The following is an 18,217-nucleotide window of genomic DNA, read 5'->3' on the forward strand; positions in this document are numbered from 1 at the left end:
TATTGATAGGATAATAGAAAAGTTAGGCATGCATGCAAAGATGATGTTAGACATCAGTACCTCACCTGTCTCTAAATCCGACTGAGATATTCCTGCTTCATTTTGCTGGCTATATAGAGGTGTGTAGGAAGAGGTATCTCCTTTAACCAAAGAGAATATTTAATTAAACATATTGAAACATGCATTAAGAAAACAGCAGAAAAAGCCCTTCCAAGTCCAAGGAATCAATTGTAAATGATAAAAGAAGCTGAAGGAAACAACTGGCCAATGCCTTTAAAACAAGCAATATATCCCTAGACGGGAAAAACGCACTGCTAAAGCCCTTCAAACACCTCAAGTTAATGGTTATTTTCTTTACTTTGACACACAAAATAATTTGATACAATCTCTAGTTGATTTCTTTTATTAAACACTCCAGGCATCTTGGTATTTCTTCAGGAAGCCTCAAGGTATCCACTTCAATAAAGAGAAACGATAAAAGTTTTTGTCTTTGAATTGAGAGGAAAACTGCTTTGTGTGGGGGCAATTTTCTCTTTTTAATAGTCATGTGGCTGATGGAGAAACAACAAACATGATGGATTCTCATTGTTTACATTTCAAGATCTGATCAAACCCTCTATCTCCTTAATTCCTTTCATGGTTTGTAGAACACGATGTATTAGAAGTGATCAGGACTGATCAGGATAGGAATGAGGCATTTTAACCTCAAATAGGAAGGTAACTGAGATCATCTCACTGATTGCCACAACACAATTACTACAAACTTGAGGTGGTTTCCCATCCACCCCCTTAATCTTAGATTCATGAAAATAAACAAGGAAGAAATCTTCCATATGTCTGAAGAGTATTTATTGCTCTTTCAAAGACAAAAAGCCATTTTGAACTTTTAGATAGATTAAAAGACTTTTTTTCTCCCTTCAGGGCACAGTTTATAATGAAAATCTAGTGTAACCCTCTTTAGTTGAATACGTAGTTCAACCAGGAAATAAAAAAGAAAGAAAGAAAAGAAAAAACCCACCAGATCCTCATCACCACTTAGAAAAGTTAGGATAAGAGAGGGAGTTAACGTCATGGCTGAGAGTCTTGGCACATGTTATACAGTGAGACTCTAAAACTTTATGGGAACTATCCGTTTGCCAAAGTCAGATTATTCCAGCATGTAAAATTACTCTAAGGTGCAAGTTAGGTACTTAAGTGTTATAATTTATCACAGCTGTAACGATACAGCAAAGCAGTTTGACCATTGCAGTATGTACTGGCTCCTTCTGTTAGTGGAGCTCTGAAGCTATCATACTTGCTCCTAAAGAATAATTTACATATTAAAAGATTTATCCAATTCGTAAAATAAACAGTCAATAATCTTCAGCTCAGTTCTTAGACATGCTAGGCAGAGAAGCAGAGGCAGTAGCCTCAAATATCCTTCCTTTAATACTTATTCTATGAAAAAGGTTCTTTTTTTCTCATGTTGGGGCGATTATTAGGTCTATCTATATCATAAAGGCAAAATAGCAGCATCAACAACTTTATACACATAAAGGGTTTCAGAAACAATCATCTGTAGCTCTGGTGGTGATAAGCCACTCAAGTTCTTATTATCTATGTTGGGCTGCCATAGGAGTTACACTTAATACCCAGGATCTCTTGCAGAGAAAGTTAACAGAAAAACCAAAACAAAATACTTTGAAGTCGAAAGAATAAATTATCAGTGATATAATAAGTCAATGAAAGTTATTAAACTGTGTATTTAAAATAAGCAACATAGATGAAAAAAACATGGGTATATAGTCCACCCTTCATACATTCAGCCTTATTTTTTTTCCCCACTTGACATACGGCATGACACAAAAACAAAACAAAACAGTGAATGACCAAGCTATTCTGAATAGTAAAAAAATACAAATCCACCAGAAAGGTCCTATGAAGGAAGATACTATCTACCTCTAGAGAAAAAGCTGATAAATACAAATATGCATAGTATGGTTTTCCACATATACACGTGTGTTAAATGATGGTTTTCTCTAGTGCAGAGCGAGGAAGGACAGAGGGTGGAAAGGAGAGAGTTCAAAAATTAAAATGTAACTAAGATAAAGTCAACATTAACTACATATATGAGTTACTGTGTCAAACCTAACTTTTAGTAGAAAGGCTCCCACCAATGAAATCTCATCCCAAGCTTCTGGGAGTCAACATGGTCAACCCTGTATTAACTATATTAACTAGAAGACAGAATGGGTATGAGTCATATGAAGCAAAAGATAACCCCAAATTATTTCTATTTTGATTTGGTTTTTATAATATGTCCTTCCCACACACACACCAGAGACAGAGAGGCACAAACACTTTGAACCATAGGGAGAGTTCAGAGCCACAGACAATCCAAGTTGCCACAGACTGAAGGCTCATTTTACAGATCTGGAATGGGAAAGGTGGTTAGCCCATGTCCTTGAAATCCAAGTCTTTTGATCCAGCGCTCCTTCCACCAAAATATATAACCTTTCTCTCATGTAACTGTGCCTGATCCCAGTTTCTTCCAGGTTTCTATTTCTTGTCACCATCTCCCATTTCTTTACTGTAAATTAAAAAAATTAATCTATTCCCTTAACACTTTATCCTTTGCCTATGTGTTTTATTATATTCAAATATGTATTATGAGATGCCCTATGGTTACATGGTCTGAAAGGTTGTGCTCACCTTGTATCCTCTTCTGCCCATTGTGGAAAGGTAATATAATTCAGAACAATTATCAATACCCTATTATTAATCTCACACATGTGGACTCCCTCACATTGCTTTGCCCCAAACTTTTAAAGGTTACATAAAAGAGACTGAAATGCATAAAATAGATAATGAACTGAAACCCATGCAAACAAGTTGTTCCATACTTCAGCGTGACAACTGGTACAATTAGCTTTGGGATGGTCAGTGTGTACCTCAACCTGCCATTATGTTTAAAAGAATTTACCTTCTGTGCTGGATGAACATGAAATAGGATCACTGGTAGATCGGACAATATTTGAAATTCGTTTTTTCCTAACACGTCTTGGAGGGACAGTTCTCTCTGGGCAGCCATGGTGTAATGAAGTATTTGCAGGAACTGAACAGAGAGAGGGCTGGGAATGAGTTGCAGAAGACTGGCTAAGGGTGCCACAACATATTTTCATCTGTTTTAACTGTGGTTGTGATTGATTCTCCCACACAGAGCCCTGGGACTCTGAAAAGCTGTAATTCTCAGAAGAACAGTCTGGAGATCTCTGAGGTGAACTCTCATAGTCCTGGATCTGAGATCTGTCTAGAGAGGCTCTGTGCTGGCAGCCTCTAGCCTCCATGGGGGAACATGGTGAGTGAGTCCTGTGCAACCTGCAGCGCACACTGCGATCCAAGCTGGTACAGCTACTGTCTGTGCCTGCTTTACGGATTGTACCATATGGAGAAAAGTCTGCAGAACGTAGAGAGCCTTGAACTTCCAAAGAACAAAGGTCCTCAGAGGAGTAGCTATGATCTGGAATGTCAGCAACTTCAGACACCAAAAGAGAAGTACTATCAACGGAAACTACAAAAGAAGATTGTTAACAAAAGCTTTAACATTGAATGTTTTAAGTGACGGAACAAAATATCAAAACACAAATTATAGGAAAAAATAATGCTACAATTCTTTTTATCTATTCCTTCTAGTATTTATCTGCTTTATATAAAACTGTGAAGTTTGAAAGGGTCAGCTTTTTCTTTCTCTTTCTCCTGTATGATGTTCAAAATCTTTCGTGGAGATTTTTTTACCTTCTGAGACACTAAGATACAGGATGCCATAGAATTATACTACAAAAATACTTTTTTAAATATCTAGGTGAGTATCACACATCTCTCTGGTTCCAAGTGACCAGTATGTTTTGGTGCTAGGATGGAGGGAGTGTTGGATGGGAGACAATTGGTTTGGAACAGAATATGGAGAAATGCTTCAACCTTTGCTCTGGACCTCAGTCTTTCAAAGGGTACTGGATCCACCTATTAAATAGTAGGGTTACAGGGTAGATAACACCACTAAAGCTCTCTCTGCACAAGGCTGAACAAGTGTTTGACAAGAAGTTGATGCCTTTAAAAGTTCACTAATGCTGGGTTCTTTTTCAACCAGGAAATGGTGTCTTCTGCCAGGGTGAGAAGAGATAATTCTGTTCAAAATGAATTAATCACCTCTAGCCCCCAACCAGACCTCCATAAATCAGTGATGTAACTAGTAAAGACAAAAGCCTTACTGAACATAGATGCAGACTTCATGTCCACATGAGGGATATTAACGTGAAACAAAGTATTTGAACTCCTTTTAGCAGTGCATGTTCTAGGAGCCAGTCAGTTGTCCTCTTCCTCTCTGAAGATGACCTCACCTCCTATTTTCTTATGGATGTGCTAAGGCCATCAGACTCCATCAGAAATGGGATGGATTACATCTACATCCATACAAGAGCCAGATTATGAAGTGGAACCCTTTAAACTACCCCCGATCCTGTCTTAAATTTCCTCTGTGTCGAGGAAGGGTGGATCTTCCTCCTCTCTCCTTGGGGATGCAATCTTTCTCTTCTGGGACCTTGTTTGTATGTTGAATTGAAATAATTTATATTCTTTTCTCCCCTGTATTTTTAGTTTTTTCCTCTCCACTGATCCAGTCTTCTCTGGGTACCCCAAACTTCCACAGCCTCAAACAAAACAAGCAAAATTCTCAGTCCTGTTAACTATTCCCCACCCCACCCAACTACCATGTTCTCCTTATTGTGACTACCAGGAGTTTTGAAAGAAATCTCTCCATTCTTTTCTCTACTTCCTTGAACAAATATTTAATTCAACAAGTGTGCTGAAGGTCTACTCAATGAAAAGTCTAATGTTAGGTGATGGGAACACAAAACAGAGATGAAAAAACTAGTCCTTGCCCTAAAGGACCTTATATGAGGAACAGGGTATTCAAATAGTTAAACGCATGCTAAATTGAGAAGAGAGAACTAATTAATTGAGAAGAGAGAAAGTCATCAAATATCAAAGAAAGCTTTCGCAAGAGGTGACACCTGAACTAATCCTTGAAGGGAGGATTTTAAGAGATGGAGCTGTGAGGAAGAAATACAATTCTGGAATTGGGCACAGTCTGTGCAAAGATGGGGAAGCAGGAGATGGAATTCTGAGTCTAGAGAAGAACAAACAGGCCAGTTTGATTGAAAGGGAAAGTAAAAGTGGAGTGTTGTGAATCATACATGCAAAGGCAGACTGAAGTCAGATCATGAAGGGCCCTTAAATACCAACAGAGGAGTGTATGCTTTACCCTATCACAGCTACGATAATAGCAGCTAGCATTTATACTGCATAGTGCTTTAAGGCTTGCAAAACCCTTGGCATATGTTCTTTCATTTGAGTCTCAACAACCCGGGGACACAGGTATTACTATTTTCATTTTAAAGATGAGGAAATTGGGTGGGGGAGGTTAAGTGACTAGCCCAGTCAGTGAATATCTGAGGCAGGGTTAGTTCTTCCTGCCTTCAATGGCAACTCTCTCTTCACAGGGCCACCTAGATACCTAGAAATAACAAGGAGCCATTGGAGATTTTTCAGCAAGAAAATGTGATCACTTCTGTGCTTTACGAAGATTATTCTGGCAACTGTGTGGAAACTATGGATTGGAGAAAGGAGAGACTGAAAATAGGGAAGGGACTATTATAATATTTAAGGTGACAAGTGATAAACACCTTAACTACGGTGGTGGATGTGTGAACATAGAGAATTGAATGTATGTGAGAAATATTATATAGAGACAAAATCAATAGAGCTCAGTAACTGACTAGATCTGGGGGAGACAAGAAAGAAGGAAGGGTGAAGGATGAATCTAAGGTGGTGAAGTTGAGACAACTGGAAGAACTGAGGTGATCGCTATAGAAATGGTAAATGCTCAATAAGTATCTGTTAAAATATGAAAATTAAATTAAACTGCAAAGCTTCAAGAAGGAAAGGTTTAGGGAAGAAAACAATGAGCTGAGTTTGTGACATGCTGAATTTTAGATATGGATACTAATTAGATTACGGATCTAGTCTCCTTCCATTCTGTAAGATGTGTGGAGATGATATAGCACTGTTGGTCAGAAAAGGGATTAGAGCTAATCATGTAGTTTGGGAGTCAAGCTACATGATTCAAAAGGGAAAGCGATGGCAGGGGCAAATCCCAGCTCTTTCACAGATGATCCATTATTAAAGAGAGATCCATGAATAAGACAACCATTCATACACTCTCACTTCCTCAAAGTCCACTGTTCTGTTGGCATTCTTATCGTTCCTATTTCTTAAAATCCATTTCAAGTTGGCATTTGCTCCTAATCCCTCCACTGAACCTTCTCTCTCAAAAGCCTTTATAATCTCCAAATTGCCAAATTCCCATCTTGGTCTGCATCCTCTTTGACATTTTTCCCCTTACTTATGGCATAGCTGACTCTTTACAGTCTTACCTTTCTTGATTTCCATGATATTGTATGAACTTGGGTCACTTATTAGCTTCCTGGCTATTCTTCTGTCTCCTCTCCTTCCTTCCGCCTTCTAAATGAAAGTGTTACCCAGGTTTTCTGAGGTATCCTGGAGGTTCTCATCTAACCTTCGAAACCTAGGTCATAGACTTCTTCCTCTAAGAAATCTTTCCTCATTTCCCAATCCAAAACAATCTCTCTCTATCCTGAACTAATATGACTCTTTGTATCCCTTACTTGACTTTTGCATTCCACTTTGTGTTATAGGCTTTTGAGTATGTCATTGCCCCAACGACATAGTCACGTTTATTACTGCATGGATACTAATTCTCTGCTTCATTTGACACTATGGGCCAGCATCTCCTTCTGCATACTTTTCTACCTTTCTGAGTATTCAGCATCCTTTATTCTTCTAGTTCTCCTCTCACCTGTCTAATCATTCCTCAGTTTCCTTTATTGACTCATCATTTCTGTAGAGTGTACTAACATCTTTCCAGACACCATATTTTGCAACCCTTTCTCACTCCACATTTTCAATCAGTTGCCAAATCTTGACATTTCTCTCTTCCCATCTCTTACCTCTATCCTGTTATTTCTACTCATGCACCCACTCACAACCTTGATTCAGATCTTCTTCACTTCTCTTCTGGACTATTAAAATGCCTTCCTATTTGGCTTCCCTGCCACGGGTTACATTCTCCACTACAATCAATCCTCTATACAGCAATCAAAGTGATTTTCATTATGTAGATCTGAGCAGATGATTCTCCAACTCAATAAATACCAGAGTTCTTATTGTTTTTAGAAAAAAAAATGAATTCCATTTTGTTTTTAAAGCCCTTCACAACTTGACCCCAACATATTTTTCCCAGACTTATATAGCTACTGCCCTTCCTATACTTTATAGTCCAAGCCAAATTGGCCTTCTGGGTTCCTCATACAAAATACAATAAGTCCTTTCTGATTCCCCCAACTTCTAGTGTCTTCCCTCCTACCAACTTTGTACTCATTTTGAATTTCTCTGTATATTTATTCTGTATCTTCTTATATATGTACATGTTAACTCCCCCAACAGAAAGTCATTTCTTTTAGAGAAAGACTTATTTCATCATTTTGATCTTTGTAACCCCAGCAGTTAGCACCAAGCCTGGCATGGAGTAAGCACTTAATGCATGATTATTTGTTAAATGTTTTTGTTTTCATATTGTAGGCATTCAAATATATACTAAACAGGCTTATGCACATCAAATAAATTATAAATGTAGATCACAGTTTTGAGCTGGAAGGGAAAATAAAAGTCATATAATCCAATACTTTCATTTTACAGATGAATAAACTGAGTCCCAGATAGGAACTGACTTGTCTAAAGTTATAAGAGAATTAAATAGTAGAACTTTTCGAAAGTGAGCGTGGGGGAAGAATTATCAACACTGGCAAGGACATCAAGCAGAGATTTCTTCCTCTTCTGAATTTTCTCTGTACTTTTCCTGTGATACTCATCCTATTCTGCTATGGTTATACTTATTTGTGTAAATATATTATTTCTTCTAGAAGAGAGCAAGGAATATATCATATTTGACTTTGTATCCCTCACAGGAGCTAACACAGAATTTTGTTAGCAGATAGCAAATGCTTAGTGAATAGAAATGATACTGAATGAATGAAAACCCATAAAAACATTCTTCTCTCTCAACCTATACAATCATTGTTTAACTACAGGCGTTGCCATTTTAAGATTGCACTTTATTTGTGCTTTTTTATTTTTATTTTTTAAATTTCCTATTCCAAAAGGGATAATAGTAATGAACCCAACAAAATAATGACATTCTATGAAGAGTTTCACACATCGGAAAAACAGATTAATCATATTGTCTAAGAAAAGAATACAAGTCATATCATCTTGAAAGGTAATTTGAAAAGGAAGGTCGAAAGTATTCCAGCTAGCAGCTACTTCTGATAATCACTAGAAAAAAAGAAACACCTTCCCTCACCCTCCCAAGTAAAATTACTGCACAGATAATGAAAAATTGAGTTCAGTAAAATTCTCAGTACGTGATAATGTTTGTAAAGTTAATTTCAGTTTTATTTTAGTCTTACCAAATTTTTTCTCTAGTTATTGTTTGGGTAAATATATCCTTTTTCAGGAACTGTAGTAATGTATTATGTTAATACAAACCCCACAAACACCTAAGCCGCAAAAAAGTTTTTTGTGAAAGATGAATTATTCAAACCTCTGTTGTGTCCTTTTGATTAGACATTTTTAGGATGAGCACACAGCTAATAATTTAGCTCTTTTGAGAAGTGGAATTATAGGGAACCATATCATCCTTTACTATATAATCTGTTTACTGAATGTGGCTTGGCTCAAAAAACCTGTTTTCATTCCATTCAGCAGCTCCCTTTCTATTAGCAAAATACAAGCAAAATCCATTTGCCAAATCTGAAGTTGTTATTTCCAATCAATAAGCATTTTGGGAAGCCTGGAATGCTGAACACTCATAGTATCTTAAATATTTTCCATTTTTTGAAAACATTTCTATAAATTGTTTAATAGGTTTACATCTTTTTTTTTCTGTTGTATCTTTGAAATGCCTTTCTGCTTAGAATTTCTATTAAAATTGAAGGACAAAGTTTTAAGATTGTCTGAGGCTATTTGTCATACCCTGTTTCAGAAGGGAATTGCTTCCTCTCTCTTTTCACCTTCACTGCTTGCAAACCCTGGCTCTTCGTGAGTATCAGCTCAAGTAGCAGTTACTTTAGAAAAGGTGACTCCAGATTCTCTCATTTAGAGCTCTTTCTTCCATCACTGTGCATTATTCTTATTCTTACTTTGGGGATATATCTTATATATACTATTCATTATGACTCCTCATTAGAATAGAAGTTCCTAGGATATGATTTCAGAGGCTGCTACGTTGTTGGTGCCTAATAAATGTTTGTTGATTGACTGACTGAATGAGATACAGCCAATGTACTTCATCCACAGATGAAATCTTTTTGTATCTATTTATATCAGTGATAGTCCTTCAACTCTCTCAGGGGTAAAGACTTCACTACAGGGATCACTGTGGTGCTCAACTGTAAAGAGGGGACCAGGATTCCCTAGCTCCACCCGAGGGTGGTGTTGCGTACGGATTCTTTTTGGAACCAGGAACTAAGCTGGAAGACCAAATCTCATGTACTCCAAAAGAAGTGATGCAGAAGGGAATTCACTGACCAGAGATGTCCTTAAAGGAATGCTTCTGATCTACCAATTGTTTAATTTTCCACCTATCAGTTCTGGGCAAAAGTAAGGAGGAATCAAGAATGAAAACAAAACTTAAGAAATGGTTGTCAGTTCAATCTCCTTAAAATGAAGAAACAACGGGAGAATAAAAGAGATTTCTTCTGGAAACTCTATAAACTATGATCATTTTAAGTGTCACCATAAAGACATCTACTCTATGAGGTAAGCTTACCTTGTGTGCTGAAACCAGCAGTTGTATTTGGATCCCCCAAGCTCGATTCAGTTACTTGCTGGTCTAGACTGGTAACCTACAACAAGAGAGCAAAAGCAGCACATGTCTGACTTCAGGGAGACTCAGATTCATTAGAGATCAGAGCTGAAACAAATCATCTACATGGCATTTTGCCATTCAGTCATAAAGGCTCACTCAAGAGCTCTGGTTCAGTTTGTGACACTGACACATTGTTTTTCATCTTTTCACCCTAGGATGAGGGTAGGGATGTGAAGAAGAATGACTCCAAGGTCATTCCTGACCTCCCTGAAATATCAGGGGGTGGAAATCAAAAGAGAGAAGGGCCATTCCCTACCCTCATATGATGATCTCTGGTTCTTCAAGAAAGTGTGGCCCATTTAGAGAATACACAACTGCCACTGGATAGTAATGATGGATCTCATAACCCCAGAAGACCACACAGATGGCCTTTTATGACATCTCCTATACTGGTTCTCCCCATCCTTCCCTTTATTCTACATTCTCAATTCTACTTAATTCTTCCATTTAAATTCAGTTCCCCCTGGGGAAAAATGTTTCATAGCCTTCTTTTCCTCATTTTTTTTTTTATCATCTCACAGTACTTATTCTTAATTTCACATCACCTCCTTTACTTCGAAGGAAATATTCCAACTTTTTTTTTTTAAACTAATCTTGAAACTTAATGGGCATAGGGATCCTCTAATGAGGAAACTCTTGCTACTAATGCAAACTGGTACTTGTTTTGCAATTTATAGCCTTCCAGAGTCATGTATGTAAGTATGTATCTGAGGCAGGACTGGAATCTAGGTGTTCCTTCCTCCAAGCCCAACTCTCAATGAGGAGATAGTATCTGTGATTCCCAGTCCCTGCATTATGGAGTTTTCTTGCTTTCTTCTCCTTCCTTCCCTAAGAAGAATCTGCAACCTTTGAATCTCTTTTAACAAGTAAATATCTATATATAATATTATTTACTAGGTATATATATATATATATACATATATATATAAACTATGTATATGTATATATACCAATGTGTATAACTATATCTATGTGTATATGTTATATATGTGTATATATTTGTATATATAACTAAAGAGATTCACAGATTCCTCTTAGAAATGTATATGTATATATATACATATATATATCCATGTACACACACACATATAATGTGCGTATATGTACACACACATATACATACATACATGATTCTTGGTGGATATATTTGTTTCTAGGAAGATTCACATTTTAAGCTATGCTTGCATACTTAGATAACGCTGCCGCAACATCTTCGAATGTGAACAACTCTGTACATACAGTATGTGTATACAAGCAAAATCTATTTTAAAGTGGCTTGTTATTGTATATGCATGTAACCCTCAGTTACAAAAACCCCAGTTTTGAAATCCTAAGTGACTTCAAAATTGCTTAGGGAATTCAGCTATAAATAATGAGCTGCTAAGGGAAACTGGGAGAAGTGATCTGAGCCCCAGTGTCGTAGTTAGATTTCAACTCAAGTAATTAGATTTCTGCCTATCTACGTATCCCTTGCCACTTTAATCAAACAGGGGATTTTTATTTCTACTCTTTAAACTGAGGCTCTGAGTTACTGCAAATACAAAATGACTGCTGTGTCCTCAGCACTGCAAGAATATGAGATACTGTCTGTCTGTCAGGTGGCTTTGAGAATTCTATAAAGTTACTACTTAATGAATTCAATTAGCATTTATTAAGTGCCTGCTATGTGCTGCAGACACAAAGACAAACACAAAACAAGTTCCACCCTCAAGGACTTGATGTTGTATTAGGACACTACTCTAACGGGTTTAGCTCTGGGGAGAAATGAGTGACCAGCTCCAGCGTAAGAAGCACTGGGCCTTCCTCGTCTGCAAACACAGCTCCACTCCCTTTCCTGGGCTCAGCCCTCAGGAGTCATCAGAACACTAGCTAACATTAATATAGCATTTTAAGGTTCATAAAGTACTTTACATAAATTATCTCACTTTGGCCTCAAGCCAAACAAACATAGCAGAAACTTAAAAATTACTTGTTCAAAGAAAGCAAAATAATGAACAGAAAATAACTATTCTATAGGGCAATAATAAGTCAAGCAGAATCTTACTCTAGTCAAGTTCAGGCTTGTCATGTTGCCATAATCTGTTATTACATTTTTTTCCTTAGGACTCTAATTCTATTTTTGAAATTATGTGAATGTGTTTTCATTTTGGAGTATAAAGTCACTAATAAACATATGGTGTCTTGATCTACAGGGGAGGAAACTGGGTAAATAATCTTTTTTTCCTCTTTTTTCCTTCTCTCCTCCATCCTGCAGTAGAGAAGGCCATCATTTAAAACACACGCACGCACACACTCTCCCGATACCACATACACTTCTACTTATTGATTCTTTCTCTGAAGGTGGATAATGTCTTCCTTCACAGGTCCTTTGTAGATGACTTGAGTAATTTACAATACTCAAAATAACTTAGTTGTTCATATATAGTTATTCTTCAAATAATATTGCTGTTATTGTATCCAGTGTTCTCTTGAGTCTTGTTCATTTCACTCTTCATTATTTCAAGCAAGTCTTTCCATGTCTTTCTAAAATCAACCTGCTCATTATTACGAACCACTCAGTAGTATTCCATCACAGTCATATACCATAACTTGCTTACCATTCCCCAAATGACAGGCATCCCCTCAAATTTCTAGTTCTTTGCCACCACAAAGAGTTGCTATACATATTTTAGAAGATATACATATATATGTTCTTTCCTTTTTCCCTTATGATCTTGGGAAAGAGATCTAATAGTGATGGGTCAAAAAGTATACAAAACTTTATAACTCTGGGCACCAGTTAGTAATATTCTTGATTTTTACTTATGAAGATTTGAATCAATATTCATAAATACCCAGTGGTGCACAGATCTATCAAGTATTCTTTCCCTGAATCACAAAAGGCAATCATTACCATGAGAGACTCATTCCTTTTCATAATGCCCTTCTCTTGTCTCTCCTCCCTAACCTGTCCTCCTGCGTTCCATCACCATTAGTTTTTGGCATAGCTCCTTTCAGATCCAACCGTCTGGGAAAAAAACTTCCTGTTAATAAATTACCATAAATAAAGTAAAAGTACCAAAGTAAACACTACGTCGAGGTCAGGAGTGCATTAAATGGATGGCATTTTTTAAAATGACAAATATTGCTTACTCCATGTTGATTATTGTAGGTGGCAGATACTAGAAATGATCATCCATCACATCTCTACAAATGAACTTGGCCCTCCATAAAACTGAAAGTGACACTCCTCTACTAGAACTATTAGGAAAAGAGCTTTTCATAGAATGCTAGAATGAATAGGGATGAAAACATCTAGTCTAGCTCTCTCCTTTGCAGATGAGAAAACTGAGGCTCAGAGAGGGTATGTGATTTGGTCAAGATCAAACATCTGGGAATGAGATTTGGGTCTCATGACTTTAGTTCAGTTCTCTTTCCATTGGGCCATACAGAATTTTAGATTAAAGTGCATTTCTAATGAAAAGATAAAGAATAAATCTGTCACAAAGTTAAATTGGAAAAAAAAAAATTTAAAACCAGGCCTCGTACACAGAACTACAGGCAGTAGGAAAGATGGTAGCATAAACATTCTAATGTAGATGTCACATAAATAACAAATATGGCATGCTCTTGTGCTATTAAATGGAAGGAATTTTATTCACAGTTATGCTACTTTTGTCAGCCATAGTAATAATGACAGAATAAATTGCCATGTAAACTTGTTTTTCCCTACTCAAGGGATGATGGAAATTTCTTAATAAAACAACAAGAAACCATGGAAATTATTCCATATTTCTAAGTTTATACCAAACTAGTGTTTTCTATGGAAAAAGTCTGCAGATTCTTGGCAATTTCAGGAAATCTGCACTAAGGATTCGCATTGTTTTGCTTTGTGAATGCGAATTTTTAGTGCAGACTTCCTAAAATTGCCAAGAATCTACAGAACTTTCTTAGCAAGTGTCAATTGTATAATTATGCTCTCTTCCCTCTATGGGAAGACTAAATTCACTTGTAACCTAAAGGCAAAAATATTATTTAATTGGAAAAACATTAAGTAACTATCTTTATTATTGGAATTCAGGATAAGTCCCTGAAAATGCTCTAGAATGATAAGAACTTAATAAATGCTTTGTGACTAAGAAAACAACCCCCTATTTGCTGCTGCATCTTTAGGAATGATCTCTTTGTGTCAAGGGCTTAGATCATGGTCAAATCATGCTCAAATCAACAACACTGAGATAGTGTAGATGTCTGCTCCTCCTATCCAGTAACCCTTTTCTGTGCATAATGATTGTAAAGTATTACAGGCCATTCTTATTGACTCTTGTTGCTGAACAGTATTGGTTTTTTTTTTTTAAATGATATGAGGAATACTGAAGCCACAAACTGACCCCCACAAAAGCAATGTTTGCAGAAATGAAGAAAACAAAATGAGGACCCTTTCACTATATTTACAGACAAAATATCCTATAATTATCAATGTATAATCAATGAGTTGGACCACAGTGGAACGTTACTGACTTGCTGCTTAAGAATTCTATCTAAAACCACAGCAACATGAAATATCAGCAGGGTAAAAATGAATATGAAAGAAATGAGTATGCTCAATATAACTGAGAAGTATATTTAAATGAATATAATCAGTCCTAAAAATAACTAACTTCTAAAAGTAGGATAAAAAACTACTCTAAAAAAATATATTTCAGGACTACCTCTAAGAGCAGCCCCTTCTAGCATCTCTCTCTAGCTTCTGTACTGCTTATATTTCTCCCTTCTGTCAGTCTGTCTTCCTCTCTTTATAAAAATGACTGCTGATATGTAATTTATGTGCAGTTTATACTAGCAAGTGGAATCAATTAACCTTCTGCTTGTCTGGGGGAAAGGACTCTTGCTTTAAATGGGAACAAATCTTTAATGTTTAGTCAGGTCAGAACTCTTGGTCCACCCCCTGGGGAAGTCTGCAGCTGGCGTGGACTCCTATTTCGTTCTGTAGAGGGTAATGGATTTCATTGACTTTCATACCCTCAACAGTGTCTACGGCACTGAAAAGTGGTCACTAAGCCATTAGGACCCAATAAAGAGTACCGTCAAGTCATTGGGATGCTCTCAGCAGGTCTGAATAACTTGCTCAGATGGCCTCTTTCAAAGGAATGAAAAAAAATAAACACTGTAGAAAAGCAATGGCTACACCATGATATTTGCACTTAAAAATCCTCGAATTTAAATTTTTTTCAATGTTCAAAAAGATACAAAACTCATAAAAGAAATGTTATTTCGACAAAGCCAAATTACAGATTTTCTAATCTTTTCACAGATTTCAAAAAGTGCTCAGAAGAAAGCAATACGTCCCCAGAGTTCTCTGTTCTTTAGAAAATGTGACTTATGCAGCTATAATAGGACAAAATATTGATGAACCAAATTCTCCCCAGTGCCCAAGTACTACTAAATGACCCCCATGCTTCCCATAAGGACTCTCTTTCATGAATACCACTGAGAAAGATAAGAATTTCATATTTTGTATTAATAATCATTTTCCTGGAGGAATCCAAATTCTCTATGAGCATCTTAACATTAATATTTACTATCTCTATGCAACATAAATATTATAATATTAACCACTGATACCTAAATAAAAATGAGAATTTTTCTAATTACTATGCTGATTCAAATCATCCCCTAATTTAAGAGGAAAGCAGTGTTTGCTTTTAAGGAATTCAAATGGACATCAATATGTTACTTTTGTTTGCTACTCTGTGTACAAGGTCTTCTCAGTCTGGGACACAGGCCATAGTGTAACCAGCAACAGAGACAGGAAAGCTATAAGAAAACCTCTAGTAATTTACCAGACAGTTTCTCTAATGATTTATTGTCACTGGCAGTCGGTTGTCTATTACTTAAGGGGCTTGAGAAAGCATCTCCACTCACGTGGCAACCCTCAGTTGCAACAAGTGTAGACTTTCCATTTCTTTTTGTGAACCAGAAACAAGGTGTTATTTAGACCCTACTCTGAGTCTCACTACTATAGGAAAGAGATTATGGAGATCTCTATTGCCTCTTTTTAGCACTTTCTACAACTGCCTTACTTGAAGGCTTTTGCAAGGAACCACTGAATTAAGGATGTGGAAGTTCTCTGAAAACATGTAGTTCTTTAGCATGATGTACTTACCTATGTGCCTACTAACCTACAAATGCAGCTGCTTCTACTGTAGGATTTAAATCCCACTTGTGCCTACTAGTTTCCTAATCTCAGAGGCTAGTCTAGATGGTTACTGAGACACTTTCCAGCTCTGGACCTCTAATCTTATGAGCCCACTATTGGGAGTTTATCCAAAGATGCAAAAACTGTCTCTCTCAGTTGCAATGTTAAGTGGTGATTATGTAGTGAGACCACTAAGTGGCTGGGACAAGGATAAGAAACAAAGAGCAGCTGTGAGAATGACAATAAGGGGGCAGCTAGATGGCACAGCGGATAGAGAGCTAGCCATGGAGTCAGGAGGACCTGAGTTCAAATCTAGTCTCAGACATTTATTTACTAGCTGTGCGATCCTGGGCAAGTCTTAATTTTGACTGCTTCCAGAAAGAGAAAGAGAGGGAGGAAGGGAGGGGGAGAAGGAGGGAGAGAGGGGGAGAGGGAGAGAGAGAGAGAATGAGAATGACAGTATGAATCTTCATACTCTTGGTAGGAGGTTGTAAGTGATGAGGTTTTATTCATAGAATATTGTGACATATAAAATCATTTAAAGAGGGCCAGGTGGCTATCATGTAATTTTTAGGGAAGGAGACTACAGATATTTACCATAAGAGCTGTAACTATGCTTTTGTTGTTGTTATTAAGTCATGTCCAACTCTTTGTGACCCCATTTGGATTTTTTTGGTAAAGATACTTGAGTGGTTTGCCATTTCCTTCTCCAGCTCATTTTACAGATGAGGAAACTGAAGTAAACTGGGTTAAGTGACTTGCCCAGGGTCACATCGCTAGGAACTGCCTGAGGCTGGATTTGAATTCACTTGGTAATCTATCCTCTATGCCAGCTAGCTGCCCTCTAACTATGCCTACTCTGCCCCAAAATGATTAATAAATAAATTTAGAAGGGGAGGAAGGGAAGAAAATGAGACCATAATAATTTTTCATTAATACATCAAGGATATGTGATTTTGTTGGTATAGGAACTTCCTATTTAGACTGGAACCTGTCTATATCTAGTAGGTGATTAGACGAGAGTTGCTTCATATTTAAAGTGGTAAAAAGACTTGTGGTCACATTGTTAGCAAGTATTAGAGGGAGGATTTAAGGGCAGGCCAAAAATTTGCACACTGCACTATGTAGCCTCAAGAAAGATCAGAATGAATATCATTTCCATTTAGTGTGGCTAAATCATCTTTGTAAATTGTATATGGCTAGTCAGGTAGCTTGAGATGCTGGTTGAAGGAAAGATCCCTTCCTTGGCCTCTTCTTCAATTCAGAAGATTGTGAAGCAGAGGTCCTTGAGGTCTCAGGGAGAAAGTAGTTGGTTCTGAACCTCAGTGAAAAACCATGAGTTGGTGCCTGTAGGTAAATGAAAGTAAATAGGAAGGGACAAAAAAAATCTGCTTTGTAATCCAGGTCCCTTGTATTACGGGATTATATAAATAGGAACCAGTAGCTGAAACAATACAACAAAGAATTCATGGTGGTTAGGGATGTGACATCTTGGTGTGGAACAGATATTCAAAGCAATTCAATAAATATTTATTATGCCTACTATATGAGGTTCTATGATATGTGTTGGTCACATAAAGATGGAAAATTAATATAGTTTCTGCCTTTAAAGAATATATAATTGATTAAAGAAGACAAGACATTTATAGGGAAATGCAGTACGAAGTAGAGTGTGAGGAGGGCAAAGGAGATACTAAGACAAAACTCCCTGAAAACATTTAGGAGTTTTTTGTGAAAACATTTTCATCTGCAGGAATTAAAGAAGGCTTTATAGAGGACATGGTACCTGATCTGACCTTCAAGAAAAGGAGGCTTTTGATATGTAGAGATGAGAGTGGAATCCCTCCCAGGAATAATGGGATTTGTTTACCTCAAAGATGACGTGGGAACAACATAGTTGCTATGAAAGTAACATTTCTATCCAATTTTCAGCAGTTTGCAGTAACTTGCTAACTATTAGTTCAAAGATTATTGATACAGGATTTCATTCAAATGGT

General features: G+C 37.0%; 1 protein-coding gene across 2 annotated transcripts in view; it reads right to left on the bottom strand.

Annotated features, from left to right (window-relative positions):
• Positions 1-18,217, bottom strand: part of ENTREP2 (endosomal transmembrane epsin interactor 2) — a 594,790-nt gene that overhangs the window by 6,372 nt on the left and 570,201 nt on the right. For both annotated transcript variants that reach the window (XM_072616748.1, XM_072616759.1), the window contains exons 8-10: positions 9,944-10,019; positions 2,963-3,550; positions 66-140 (exon numbers count right to left, since the gene is read on the bottom strand). In XM_072616748.1, coding sequence (XP_072472849.1) covers positions 66-140; positions 2,963-3,550; positions 9,944-10,019 — 739 coding nt within the window. The remainder of the gene's footprint in view (positions 1-65; positions 141-2,962; positions 3,551-9,943; positions 10,020-18,217) is intronic.

The sequence above is a fragment of the Notamacropus eugenii genome, chromosome 1 (genome assembly GCF_028372415.1).
Source record: "Notamacropus eugenii isolate mMacEug1 chromosome 1, mMacEug1.pri_v2, whole genome shotgun sequence".
NCBI lineage: Eukaryota > Metazoa > Chordata > Mammalia > Diprotodontia > Macropodidae > Notamacropus > Notamacropus eugenii.